General features: G+C 52.9%; 1 protein-coding gene across 4 annotated transcripts; it reads right to left on the reverse strand.

Annotated features, from left to right (window-relative positions):
* Positions 1-110: 110 nt before the first annotated feature.
* On the reverse strand, positions 111-8,379 carry KCNK16 (potassium two pore domain channel subfamily K member 16). 4 transcript variants are annotated; one of them, XM_063707581.1, is made up of 6 exons: positions 8,235-8,379; positions 7,739-7,852; positions 4,433-4,547; positions 3,200-3,366; positions 2,196-2,361; positions 111-542 (listed from the first exon to the last, which is right to left on the reverse strand). In XM_063707581.1, the coding sequence occupies exons 2-6, from the start codon at positions 7,754-7,756 to the stop codon at positions 415-417; spliced, it is 594 nt and encodes a 197-aa protein (XP_063563651.1). In that variant the 5' UTR covers positions 7,757-7,852; positions 8,235-8,379; the 3' UTR covers positions 111-414. The 4 variants fall into 4 exon arrangements, with proteins under 4 accessions (XP_063563651.1, XP_004044010.1, XP_063563650.1 ...); XM_004043962.4 differs by lacking the exon at positions 8,235-8,379 and adding an exon at positions 1,716-1,856 and having other exon boundaries at positions 7,739-8,112; XM_063707580.1 differs by lacking the exon at positions 8,235-8,379 and having other exon boundaries at positions 7,739-8,112.
* Positions 8,380-14,161: the final 5,782 nt, after the last annotated feature.

Below are 14,161 nucleotides of genomic sequence, written 5' to 3' on the forward strand. Positions count from 1 at the left end.
GAAGGAGAAAGCTGCTGGGTGACCGCAGGCGCTGAGGGAAGGGGCCCAGAGCCCCCTCACATTTCCTGAAATGAACAATGGGAGGGACTTCTGGAAACCGCACTCAGAGGTAGGAGATAGTAGAGACCAATAAAGTCTTGGGGCCCCTGCCTAAGTTCTTGGACTTGGGGGCTATCTCCAAGGACTTGCTGTCTGTCAATCTCAAGACCACCTTGGGTCTCCCACACCTCTGTCCTTTCCTTTGTACCCCAAAAGAGGGACCCCAGCTGATTGCCACTTGTCCATGAGCTTGGGAGGAGGTAAGAGGAGCCTTAACCAAGAGGCTTGTCCACTCCTTGCTTCTGAGAAGGCCCCCGAAATCCCTCTACCTGGAGTGGAGGAAGCGTCTAGGCTGTGTGAAGAGTCCGTGGGTCCTCAGCTTCCCAGTCCTTTCTTGGATATGGGGAAGTCCTGGGGTGTGACTTGGACTCCTCTTGCTGCTGTAGAGCCTCTCCTGGGTCTCCTGCCTGGAGCCGCCTTGGCTCCACAGCCTTGCCTCAGACCTGTGCAGATGAACCCAGCCACATAGGAGCCCACTTGCTGTTGGATGATGGGAGAGGCAAAGGCCAAAATTTCCAGGCCCCGGGATGGAGTGGTCTAAATCTCTCCTGGTCAGGGATGTTGCAATCTGGCAGGGGAAAGGCCAGACCTGGAGAATGCATTCCTGAGAGAGGCCAGACGTTCATGGAGCTCACTTTCTGGAAGGATCCTGGGATCTGCTGGCTCTCTGGCTTCCCATGGGGTGTTTGGAAAGGCTCTTGAGAAGGCAGGAGCCCAGAGGGAGTGATGAAGTTAAGGGGGTGGCCTGTGAGGGTCAGGGGAGGCCATGTTCAGGAAAGTGGGTAGGACACCCAAGAGGTCCTAAGCTTTGTTCACAGACAGCCCTGGACTTCTAGGCAAGGGGAGCTGGCGAGCTTTGAGAGGCAGCTCGCCTGCCCCTCGGCTGAAAGCTTCCTGAGGGCAGAGATCCTCTTTTCACTAAGATTGTTCCAAAGTCTCTGCCCAGGTCTCCCCTCTCTTTGATGCTCCCTGCCAGCCACTCCCATGGGCTCTCATCAACCCTGGGGCTATTCCCATCATAGCATTTTGGGCACTGTGTTGGGGCTGCCTCTTTGCTTGTCTAGCAACTAAAGGCACATCAAGGGCAGGCACCTCCACTGCTGTATCCCCAGACCCTGGCACAGACCCTGGCACAGCACCTGGCACATAGTAGGGGCTTGGCAAATGCACTGTGCACGTATCAAATGAGGCAAAAGTAAAGTCATCCTTTGTTTGTGTAAGGTCTCCTGGAAGGGGGCATGGGGAGGGCAGTGGAGATCTGGCCACTACCTTTGGGTGGAAGGCTGTGGCAGGGGCTCTGGGACAAGAGTACACCTCCCCATCCACACATGTCTTTAATCCTATCTCACGTCTCCTCTCTGTTACTTTCTTGGATATACCTGTCTCCTTTCTGTCTTGGGAGAGCTCCTGAGACCAGCCCTGGCTGAGAAGTGAGGGGGTTGGGAGAGGAGAAAGCAGGGCTGGAAATCCAGAGAGCAGATAGGGTGGGACTGGGGAGGATGAAAGGGGTTTCTGGGCCCCCCCCCGGGGGCCTCATGCAGAGATGGGGATCTTCTGAGGCCTGGGGAGCCCACTGGGGTCAGAGGCTGCCCCATCCTTGACGCCGAGGCCCCTACTGAGCAGCCAGAGCTGGCAGCATCTGTGCAGAAGCAGGGGGCCCAGTGGGAGGATCAGCGCCAGCCACGCCAGGCCCAGGAGGATCCAGATGGCTGCCAGGCTCCGGTACACTGAGATATAATGCTTGCTGGGGTCTGTGCCTGCCAGGGAAGGGAATGGCATCAATGCCAGGGGTCTCAGGGCATAGCCACCTCCAGTTTCCATAGGGACCCTCACCAGCCAGGATGCTCTCTCCCTCTTCCTCATAACAAGGAACAGCAGTGGAGGTAGGTCTCTGCGGGGTGGTGATGGGTCCTAGACCAGAAACTTCTGAGAATGTTGCTTAGAATCCACAGTAGTCCCAGAAATCATTGGTTTGGCTCCCTTGAATGACCAAGGGCTATCTTATCCTCAATAGTTGTCCTCAGCTGACATCTCTCCATCCCCCAAATCCCAGTGGGCACCCCCACCCTGAGATAATGTGACTGTTTTGTTCTCACCAACAACATAGTCCCCGAAGCCAATGGTGCTGAGAGTGATGAAAGCAAAGTAGAAACCCTCGCTGAAGCTCCAGCCCTCCACATGGCTGAAGACCATGGGTGGGAAGATGAGAATGACCAGCGTCCCCAGGGTCAGGAACAGAGCCAGGCCCAGGACTTGCAGTACCTAGGAGGGAGGAAGTTGGCCCCTGAGTCCACTTGAAAGTGTCCAGGATTGTATGAGGTTGAGGGGAGTCTGGGGTAAACATGGGAATGGGACTGGGCCATAGCTAGGCCCCTTTCCTGCACTGCAGACCCTTGAGGTGGAGGTTGTATCTATGTGTGCATGACCTTGTCCCACCCAGGGAAAGTTTTGGGCAGAGGGATTGCGTTAGTGGGTCAAGAAGCAATTTGGAGACCCCTTTGGACTTGGGGATCACACTTGAACAGGCTCCCTGGGGACTCAGATCTGGAACAGAAAAGTATCATTGAACTGTCTGCTTACTTCTGGCCTTGCAAGTGGCTGGCCAAGGGTGGGCACTGGGGGCATGCTGGGCAGCCTGCAGAGCTTGTTTGCTACTGCACAAAAGGATGTTGGAGTTCTGTGATGACCTTGAAGATGTGCTACAGAGATCCCCCACTTAAAGGAGGATGGTGGGCCAGCTGCCAGCTCCTTCAGGGTGTTCAGCTGCAGAGAACCTCCTGGCCTAGGGGCATACCCTTCCTGGGAAGGCCACACCCAGTGCCTGATTGAGGCAGGTATGAAAACCTGGCTGGTTCCGCCCACTGTGGGACAACTCTGACAGCTCTCACATGCTGTAGAGCTCCTTGGGGCCAAGCCTTTGTAGAGCATGCATAGAAATCCAACTCCCCACTCTGCCCAACCCTGCCTTCACCCTTCCTCTTTCACAGGCATCTACCCCTAACACCATGCATGCCAAACTCCATCTCAGCATCGGCTTCTGGGGAACTCCACTTGCAACAGATCTGTCATAGCAGGCCTGTAAGGGAGTTAGGGGGCATACCTGGGAGCGCCTGGGCCGGTCCTCCCATCTCTCAATGGTGGCCAGATGGGCACGCAGCCCTGTGCCCAGGTGGTTGAGGAAGATCACGTTAAGCGGGATGCCCAACAGGGCATAGAAGACACAGAAGACCTGACCTGCCTCTGTGCTGGGTGCCAGGTTCCCATATCCTGCAAGGGAAGGGGGGCGTGTGCAAATATGGAGACTCTAGAACGCCCTCTGCTCCTCTTCCCCAGACTCTAGCTGAGGTTTGTCTGTCACCACCTCTGGGGGTGAGAAGGGGAAGCTCCCCTGTTCCCGTGAACTCTGCTGGAATGATTTTTATTTATAGGACTCCTGCTCATCTTTGAAGGCCCATCTCAAATGACTCTGCCTCCATGAAGCCCTCCTGACTGCCAATTTCCTTCTCCCTTCTGGGTGTGGTTCCCCATAGTGTTTTATGTCATTGCTATGTAATTATCGACTTTGTTTTCTATTACTTTTTTTTGTGTATTTATCATGTTCCTCTTTGTTGGACTGGAAGTTCCTTGCGGGCTGAGCCTGGATCTGATCCAAGTTTGTATCTCCCACCCCCAACTCCATCACTCTGCCTGGAATGTCGCCTGAGTTCAAGGAAAGTATGTGGAATTGGACTTAACTGAATGGTTGGGGTAGACCTGGATCTGATGGTTTCCTTGGGGTGGGATGGAGTGAGTTTTCTGGCCGAGGGGGTGTAGCAGCTGCTGTCAGTGCCCTGTTCCCTCAGAACACATGAGATACCACCTGAAGCTTTGGTGGACAGTTCCTGTATACAAATCAACCCCCGCTCCCAGTTTCTGCACATCTCTCTCTACCTGAGAGATTCTTCTGGCCAAAGGAGTGTGCTTGGTCTATGGGAAGTTTCAAAATGCCGGGGAACTAATATACTCAGGACCAGCTCTTAACCTTTGAGGGCAGGAGTTGGTAGCTAAATGGCCCCTCATTCTTGTCCCTCGTTGGACCGTTCTGAGGAAGGGCTCTATCTAGCCTCTCAGAGGGTCCCAAGGAGAAGTGAGCTCAGTCACCCAAGCCAGTAATCTGCTAATTAATGCAAATTTCATTGCCGCCTTCTCCCTACTGTTTCACTTACCCACTCCCTCCCTGGGCTTCCTGAATAATCTCCTAGACAAACCACATCCTTGTCTCAGCATCTGCTTTTGGGGAGCCCAAACTAAGACAGGGGCCTTGGGGAAGCTCTTCTCTACCCCAGCCCTTTACCTATGGTAGTGACGACTGTGCCTGCGAAGAAGAAACTGCTGCCAAAGTCCCAGTTGCTGGGGTTGGTGGAGTTGCCTTTGGGGTTCACACCTTTCACCCAGGCTTCCATGATGACCTGTAGGGGGTGGCATGGCAGGGGAGGAAGAAGGAGCTGATGGTTACTGGGCACCAGTTGTTGCCATGCTCTTGGCAGCATGCTTTTGTGTCATCTCATCTAATGATACTCTTAGATGATATTGTTCCCATTTCATGGAAAAAGGAAATGAAGACTCAGAGTGGCTAAGTGACCTGTGCAAGGTGACTGGACTCCAACTCCAGTGTCTGTTCCACTGTCTGTTCCACTGGCCAGGGCTGACTGAGGTGTGGGCTGCAAGCATGGGCTGGGGCGGGAGATGGGCCTGAGGGGTGAGGTGGAGGATGCTCAGGGAGGGGTCCCGTGGGAGATGCTGCTGGTGGCCAAAAGGATGACACGCACATCAGCTGTTAGAACATTGGGAGGATTTCAGGTTGGGTATGTCTGGAAGGGATTGCTGGGGAACACAGGGTTTAGGGACCACAGGGAAGCCATGGGCTGCCTGCCATGAAGCTATTGGTGGGACAGAGAGCCCTGTGTTCCCTAAGTGTCCAGGTGAGTGGGCACCCTTGCTCTTTGCTGCTCTCTAGTGAGCCCCAGCCCTTGCCTATGGGAGAAATTCTAACGGAGGCCAAGACAAAGGTGGCACGTGTGAGTGTGTGTGTGTGTGTGTGTGTGGTGGTTGTTTATATGTGATGTGTTGTATGCATGTGTTGTGCATGGCAACTGTATGTTGCACATGTGTGCATGTTTGTATGTGTGTTGCATGTGTTTTTACAAGACCCAAACCTTTGCCGGCTCAAGCCTACAACACCTTCCTTCACTGTCCCACTGCTGACAACCTCCAGTCCCTGGGCCCAGCCGCCTTGGAGAATGGGCAGGGCTCTCTCCTCCCCTGCCCCAACCCTCTCCTCTTTAATTGTGGACTGTCTCAGAGCAGCAGCACAGCCTTGCCACCAAAGAGCCCCAAAGGCAGGAGGAAGCCAGTGACACAACAGTTCTGGCTTCCAATTCCTATGGGAACCGGTTCCCGCTGGCTGGGTGGGTGTGCTTAGATCAGGGCTGGGGTGGCCCTGGTGGGCCAAGCCAGTCAGGGCATCTGCGGTCACAGGCTGTCTGCTTCTCCTCACTTTGACGGGAACTGGCCTCTTAAGATGTGGACTTTGGCCTCCCTTTCTTTCCCACATCCACAAAGTAGCCAGGGCCCAACATTCCCGAACATGCTCGTTCTCTGGAGACCCTCACTCCTGGGGGCAGTACTCTAGTCCTGGGCCATCCCCCACTGCCAGCCTGCAGCCCTCATCCTGCTGAGGGTGCTGAGTGCCGGTGGACGGATACAGGTGGCCATGGGTTCTGACTTCCCAGTTTTGTGAACCTGGACAAGCAGTGTTTCCTCACAGAGGCAATGTTTAATACTGCTTTTAATACTAGTTACTCAACTCGCCCTGTGCGTCTGAGAGTTCAACAGGAATGTGTCTTCTTCCAGAATCTCACCCCAGTGTTCTTCTGCCACCCAGCTCAACTGCCCCTGGCAAGGAAGGGTCTCTCCTGAGGCTGAGGACTCTCAGGGAAAGGGATGTCCTGTCTTCCCTGGGGAGGCCCCAGGGGCTAATCAGTGGCAATCCCTTCGGGGCTGCAATCAAGCGATGGCCTCCTTTCGTCTTGGTTAGCAGAGCGAGTTAAGTTGCAGCTACCAACCCTTCCCACGCCCTCCAGCTTGGCTCTCACCTCCAGTGCAGAGCTGAGGGAGGAGGAGATTTCAGCTTCTCCAGGGCCTCTGCCTTACTCCCAGGGTTTTGGGAGGCCCCTGAACTGTTCTCAACCCTGATGTGGTACTATGGTACCCCAGCTTTGACTAACCTTATCCATCAGGGAGAAGAGAGTAAAACCTGAAGCTGGAGGCCTCACTTCCTGGTCTCTCACAGCTACAGAATGTTGTCTGTGACCGCCCAGCCCACGCTTCATCTTCTAGGCCAGCTGTTCTCAGTCTTCGGGGTCCTCAACATCACCTGGAGGGCCTGTTGACACACAGCCTGCAGGACCCATCCCTAGAGTTCCTGAGTCGGCAGGTGCGGAGTGGGGCTTGACATCTCCAGTTCTAACAGGCTTCCAGGTGATGCTGATTCTGGTCCCGGGGCTACACTTTGAGAACTGCCGCTTCAGGCTGCATCCTGCCCTCAGTACTTATGCTAATTTGTGCGGTGAAGACCCGGGGCTCCAGAGCCAGAGGCCTGGGAGTGAATGCTGTCTCTACCAGTAGCTGTGCAGCCTTGGTCAACATATTCTACCTCAGTTCCCATCTACAAACTGGAGATAGGGATTGTAATAGGTAATTATGGGAAAACACCTGTAACACGCTCAGTGTCAGGTGATGAGTGGATCATGATTGGATTAAGCTGGTCATGACCACCCTGCTTCCCACTGTTTTAGGCACATTGTGAATGCTCAGTAAATGCCAGTTATCAAGGTGATTCGGCACTTGGTCTGTTCCTTTGCAGGGGATGTTGTCACTCACTCCAGTGCCTATTTCAGATGCATTCACCTCCCTCCACAACACCTGGTTTTGTCTTGTTTCTGGGAAAGAAGAAAACAGAAAGGACCCAGGCAGGGGGTGACCCACTCTGTTACCAAGAGAGAGCCCCATTTGGGTGCAGTGCTGGCAAGCTCAGTCACCTTGGCCATTGCCCACCAAACCCAACTCCAGGTGCAAACAGGCCAGGAAAGGACAGCTTGGTGGTGGCTGCTCCTGGCATTTATCTGTGTCTCCCACCTGCAGCCCTCTGCCCAGGGATATGAGCTGGGAGAGGGCAGAAGGAGCCGCAGCCCTGGAGTTGGGGAAGGGGAAGTATGAAAGCGTGGGAGGAGGAAATTTGGACAGCATTGATAACGCTGACATATAGTTCCCATTCATCCAGCAAGTGACAGCTTAGAGAGTGCTTTTAATCTGCTGTCAAATGTCTGCAGTACTGATATGGTTATTCTTGTTGCCTTATAGATGAGGCTATTTGGGTCCAGAGAGGTTAAGTGACCTGTTCAAGGTCACACATCAATCCAGTTGTAGACCTGGGGCCAGAATCCAGGGTTAGATCTCACCAGGCTCTCTGTTCCCACCACACTCTTCTTCCAAATGGGGCATCAGCTCCTGGGTGAGGACTGTGGATCTGCCACAGGAACCCCCATTCCACAAACCTTCCCAAGCCTCTCCATCCCAATCCCACATCGCTCCCCTTCACCTGCACAAACTGCTCCATGGCCCACTGGTCCAGGCAGGTGTAATTCTCCAGGAAGCGCAGCTTCTCCAACTGAAACTGGTCCCTGGACTGAGCCTCTGCCTGCCTTTCTAGCAGCTGGAAGATAGTGGCACCGAGCAGCAGGTAGCAGACATAGGCCAGCAGCAGGGGCAGCACCCGGCCACCCCAGCAGCTGCAGAGCCCAGCACTGGGCATGCTGTGGCTAGGACCCTGCCAGGGCCGTGGGGCTGGCTATGGGGGTGAGGTGGGAAACAGGTGAGGAGTAAGCACCTAGGGGCCTGTGCCCAGGCTGCCGCCTGCCCTGCCTTCCTCCTCGGCACAGGTGTCTGGAGGCTGGGGAGACTATTTGAACAGTGAGGCTCAGCTTGGCTGCACTAAGTGCTATGCTGTGAGTGCAAACAGGCCGGCCACCCCCACCCGGCCTTTGTTTCCATGGACAGCAGCAAGTCAGTGTCAGGGACCCTTCAAAGAGACCTACCAGGTTCTCCTGAGTGCTTCATGTCTCTCTGTCTGTCTCCAAGTTGGATAGATGTTTCTGGGCTAAATCGGATAGGTGTGCTCACTCTGTCCAGGCCTTAGTGGGCTCTCTCGGCAGCCCCCAGCATCTTCACCCTTGAAGGCTGTAAGACCCCAGCTTAGGAGCTGGGAAGAGGTCAGAATGGGTATGAATAAAACTTCTACTCAGTTGCCTTGGCTACAAAATGGGGCAGGAGAATTGAACTGCCTATTGGGGGAACCTCAGGATGAGTAAACGGCGTGACAAATCAGGGCAAAGTAAATAGACAGGTGATTGTCTCACTCAGCCTGATGGTAAGAGTATCAGGGTTGATTCTGCTGATAAGTTGGATGCATTGGTTTTATAACTCTTGCTAATTTGTCTTGCATGAAGCCCTCTAGTGGGTTACCTTCAGAGGATATGTCAGTGAAATATATGTGTGAATTAAAAAGAAACTATAAGTATATCCTGATCCTGGGATGGTAACAGTGGCTGTCTCTGAGTGGATGGAATTGAGAGTGCTTTCCTTTCTCTTTGCCTGTGTGTGTGTGTACACATGCTTGTTTATGTACATGTATAACAGCTTTATACAGATATAATTCACATGCTGTATCATCCACACATTTAAAGTGTGCAATTCAGTGGGTTTTAGTATATTCACAGAGTCTTCAAGATCCAGCCCTGTTGCAACATGTAACAGTACTTCTTCCTTCTTTCTGGCTGAGTAATATTTCATTGTGTGGCTATAACACATTTGTTTATCCATTTGATTTCTAGTTGATGGACATTTGGGTTGTCTCTGTTTCCTTCTATTAAGAACAAAGCAGCTATGAACCTCTGTGTATGAGTTTTTTTTGTGGACATGTGTTTGCATTACTCACAGGTACATACCTAGGAGTAGAATTTCTGGACTATCTGGCCACTCTGTATTGAACTTTTTGAGGAACTGCCAGGCTATTTTCCAAAGTGGCTGAACCATTTTATATTCTGACTAGCCCAGGGCGAGGATTCCAATTTCTCTGCTGTGTTTTCTGCTGTTTCCTTTAATGAGCTGTGGCTGCAGACACTGTGAGTTGCCTGCTGAGTATCCTTTCCCTCCTCCTCAGCTAGCAGAACCCCGGCTTTGTAAGTGTCAACCCCAGGTAATTGAGCATAATTGGTCTAAGTCATAGTGCTAATCTTGCTCCCCTCTGTCTCAGCCCCTGAGAGCAGTGAAGTCACTGAAGACCCATAAGACAGTGGGCAAGAGGGCCAGGCTGAGGAGAAAGCCAAACAAGGCACCACAGTCCCAGCCTCAGCCTGGTTCCTGGGAGCTCTGGCAGGTGAAGTGCACCCCAGTGAGTCCCAGCAGGGGAGCTGGGCCTTCATATCCCCACATTAGTCCGTCACTCATGCATTTCTGGCTTTGCGCATGTGCAGGAAAAATGGCTCCAGGAGCTTGTGGAGAGACCCCTGAAGGAGAGCCCCAGGTGCAGGCTAGGCCACTGGGAGAAAAACACATTAAAGCCTGGGGAGGAGACCCCAGGGTCGAAGCGTCCCCTGCACCCACTTTCCCAAGCTCCCTTGCAGCTGGGGCTGGCCACGTGCCCAGGTCCAGCCATGATTGGGCAGAGCTGGCTGAGGAGGTTTGGGCAAAATTGTTGTCTGTTGACCAAGGGTTCAGCTGCAGCTGGCCCCACATTTCTGCCTCTTTCTGTCTGGACCTGCTGAGTCATCTTTTGTCCCTGAGGGAAAGGTCATGGGCACAGCAAAGACACTGGACCAATTCCTGCACACACCTCTCTAGATTTCTTTTTATATTAAAAACATAAACCTTGTTTCAGCCACCGTTAGGTATTATGTTACTTCCCAATTGTTATGAGTTTTTGTTGTTGTTCTTTGTTTGTTTGTTTCTTTGTTTTTTTGAGATGGAGTCTCACTCTGTAGCCCAGGTTGGAGTGCAGTGGCATGATCTCAGCTCACTGCAACCTCCACCTCCCGGGTTCAAGCAATTCTCCTGCCTCAGCCTCCTGAGTAGCTGGGACTACAGTTGCGCACCACCATGCCTGGCTAATTTTTTGTATTTTAGTAGAGACAGGGTTTCACCATGTTGCCCAGAGTGGTCTTGAACTCCTGAGTTCAGGCAATCCACTCGCCTTGGCCTCCCAAAGTGCTGGGATTATAGGGGTAAGCCACTGAGCCCGGCCTGAGTTCTTTTTAAAAAACTGTTCAAGGCTTATTTGAGTTGGAAGGGATCAGAACACACTCCAGGTATTTCTGGTAATTAGACTGTGTGCTGTAGGAACTGGGGAGCAGCCAGGTTTCTGGAGCCTCCTAGCTTTCCACCAGCAGTGTGGCCTGACCACTCTCTACTTGCCCCAGGTGCTTCCCGTCTGCCGTTTCTCTGCCTTGGGGCTCCACTCCTGGCTGACCTCCTGGCATCTGGTCAGATCCATGCCCGTTGCCCTCTGCTTCTTTATCTTGGTATCTCTTGGCTTAAATCCTTTATGGATGGGCTAAATGCCCAAGAGTGCCTTTTCATGGTGGCTACTCTACAGGTGTCTGGTGGGCTGAGGATGGTCCAGCCTTGGATCAAGCAGCCCCCTCAGCTGACCTGCCCCAGCCCAGGGGATGGGGACATCACACATGTAGGCACCACCTGGAAGGCACTCGTCGTGGCAGATACGGTGGCCTTTCTGTCCAGGACAAGCAACAATTGTTTTTGTAATAAGGAGGAGAGAACAAAAGAGAGAGTGCGAGAGAGAGAGGGAGAGCGAGAGAGAGAGACCTTGTAGAAGATAAAAGCAAGAGGGAGACATTATTTTTCAGGTATGTGGGTGATCAAGAGATTGGTAGTAACATAGGGTTCTGCTAAAAACCAAACAACAACAAATCACAGTGAGCGGAGGTGGAGCCCACGTTGTGTGGGCTGTTCATTAAGAATGTCCCGACGCAGTGACAAACCTGCAGGCTTTCATCCACCCTGTGGCTTAGGCATGGCCCTGTCTGGGGGTGGTGTGATGGAGCCCACCTTCTCTGGAATTCTGCTGCTTCTGGAATCCTCTGAGGCCATCTGGGGATCTCTGAAGTGGTTCTGTGCAAGCCCCACTTCACATGGTCCGGGAGCTTTCCCAGACGGCACCTTGTTGGGATGTGGGCTTGTCTTGGAGGGAGAAGGAAGCATCTGGAATCAGTGGGGCAACAGAGTGCTGGCACTCATTTCTACTACAGATACACCAGCTCCTGGCTTAAGCAAGAGTTAGAATTACATCTGAAAGGCAGCGTGAGAGTCAAACCCTATTCGATTGCCCTAGAGAAACTCAATACGTGGACAGCTCTCTCGTGTATCATTTAGAAAGCTCATCCGTGGATGTCTGCAGGGCTTCAGGCAGGACTGAGTAACTCTGTAGCACTGAGTATCTTTGAGCAGTCTGGACACAGTCCACAGGTAATGACGGTTGTTCTAAGGGGGATGGAAACGAAGGAAAAGAGAATGGACTATCTGCATGGGAGAAGGGGATGAACGTAGTGGGCCACAGGGACCTCTGAGATGGGCTGGGGTAGAGGGAGGGATGAATCAGCCATCAAGGTGCCCTCCCTCCCTCAGGTCCTGAGCAGGAAGTGTACCAGGCTCACTGTGGGCAGACACTCCATTCATTTACGAATGATCTGTTGGGAACCTACTGTGCGCTGGGGCTATCTGTTGAGACTCTACCATGTTCTGGCAAAGTCAGCCAGCACAGCTTCCTCCTGCCTTTCCTGGCTCTTTCTCTCCACTGCTGCCTCTCTACTCTCTTCTGGTCACACCCTCACATCTCCCTCTTACATCAGTTTTTCACAAACCACCCAAGCCCAGTAAGACTTCACCTGGCTGGGGTTTAGGATAGAGTCTTTCTCAGAAGCATGTTCAGTTTAATGGGGGACTTCTGAAAACCCTAGGGCCACAAAAGCCACAGAAAGGGCAACATAATGGTGGACTTTGGGGGAGATCTCAGCTCAAGAGGCCCACAGACTGTGTGCTGTAGGAACTGGGGAGCAGCCAGGTTTCTGGAGCCTCCTAGCTTTCCACCAGTAGCCTGGCCTGACCACTCTCTCCTCGCCCCAGGTGCTTCCCGTCTGCCGTTTCTCTGCCTTGGGGCTCCACTCCTGGCTGACCTCCTGGCATCTGGTCAGATCCATGCCCGTTGCCCTCTGCTTCTTTATCTTGGTATTTCTTGGCTTAAATCCTTTATGGATGGACTAAGTGCCCAAGAGTGCCTTTTCATGGTGGCTACTCTACAGGTGTCTGGTGGGCTGAGGATGGTCCAGCCTTGGATCAAGCAGCCCCCTCAGCTGACCTGCCCCAGCCCAGGGGATGGGAGCATCACACATATAGGTACCACCTGGAAGGCACTCGCCGTGGCAGATACAGTGGCCTTTCTGTCCAGGACAAGCAACAATTGTTTTTGTAATAAGGAGGAGAGAACAAAAGAGAGAGTGCGAGAGAGAGAGGGAGAGCGAGAGAGAGAAAGAGAGAGAGAGAGAGACCTTGTAGAAGATAAAAGCTCTCTGCACCAGAGAGGACGTTCCCATCCTGCCTCCCTCGCTTCCTGCCTTAACTCATTCTACACACACTGACTGAGTGCCCTCCATGTTCTGGGACCTGATTCAGCTACTCTTCCTAGTCCACTGTGGTCTTGTGAGGTCAGCGCTTGGTCAAGATTAGGAGAAAAACTGCAGGGCTGCAGAGACCTCTCTGTCCAACATCTCCCTACGTGGGCACTACTCTGCTGTGAGCTCTGGGTGGACACCAGGCATGATTTACAATCCCTTTCAGGGAATTATTGCTGCTAATGGGCAGAGCCAATTTATGCTTCCCAAAGGGGAGGGCAAAATCAATTAATGGAGAGCCTGACATGGCCAGGCCTGATGACAGAGTGTGGCCTGACATCCGGAGGTGATAAGGGACTTCCTGAGGCTGAACTAATAAGGAGATTGGGGAAAAAGAAGAAAAACAACACCCCCTCCCCATCTGCCCAATCGATTTGGTGTACAATGGGCAGAGAATGCAGAGTAAACAGAGCAGCTGGGCACGAGCCTCTTTCCATCTGAACGAGCCCGGAGATAAGGACTGGACGGGCCGCCCATCCCACCATCCAACATAGGTATTCGCTATGGAGCCCCTCAGTAGACATATCCATATGGGTGAAAAAGGACACTTTCCAAACCAGAACACAGGGGAGAAGATAAGGCCCACCTGCCCCAGGTGTGTGCCTTGTAGTAGAAAGGGCAAGTGGAGACAGAGAGCACTGGTTTTAGATGCCACCTCCCTAACTGTGCCCCCCAGATAGTTTGCACCACGTGGCTGGAGCGGCAAGCTTTGGATGTGGGAGACTGGGCTCCCGGAGTCTCCCCCACAGCGTCCTACATGGAGGTGGTGGTGGCGCAGGTTTGTAGGGGTCTTTGTGTGTCCTCGTGAGTATGATCTCAGAGGTGGGCCAGCTCGTGCTGTGACCAGCAGACAGACCAGGGAAAGCTGAAGGGTGATTCAAGGTAAAGCCTTGAAACAGACAAACAAACACACCTGTTACTAATTTTGCTCAGAAACTGCATCTTTCTTTTTTTTAAGGAGCAGGATTCCTCTTGCACATGAAATCTTTCCCAGAGCCCCAGTCTGAAGCCTACTTAAGAGTGGAGCTCTGGTTGAAGTAGGGGCAGAGGGCTCCCATTTCCACCAGCCCAGAGAGTGTGATTTCAAGAGCCCTTACCCGTAATTCTGAAATGGATGCCCTTGTCTAAGTTGGACTTCCCTCAGCGCAGGTCCCAAGATACAATGCGGGTGTGCGTGATTCATCTGGGACCTGATCCCAGGATGCGCAAACAGGGTAGTGGGGAACAGAAGGCAGTCGATTCAGGGTGTGTTTTTGCACAGGTGACTGTTGCGGGCAACT

The sequence above is a fragment of the Gorilla gorilla genome, chromosome 5, assembly GCF_029281585.2.
Source record: "Gorilla gorilla gorilla isolate KB3781 chromosome 5, NHGRI_mGorGor1-v2.1_pri, whole genome shotgun sequence".
Taxonomy (NCBI): Eukaryota; Metazoa; Chordata; class Mammalia; order Primates; family Hominidae; genus Gorilla; species Gorilla gorilla.

Excerpts from the sequence above, each read along its gene's own strand:
- KCNK16 (XM_004043960.4), bottom strand. The coding sequence starts at position 7,951 with ATGCCCAGTGCTGGGCTCTGCAGCTGCTGGGGTGGCCGGGTGCTGCCC. Across the intron at positions 3,367-4,432 it reads CACAGTCGTCACTACCATAG|GATATGGGAACCTGGCACCC; the intron begins GTAAAGGGCTGG and ends CTTCCCTTGCAG. Across the intron at positions 2,362-3,199 it reads ACCGGCCCAGGCGCTCCCAG|GTACTGCAAGTCCTGGGCCT; the intron begins GTATGCCCCCTA and ends CCTCCCTCCTAG.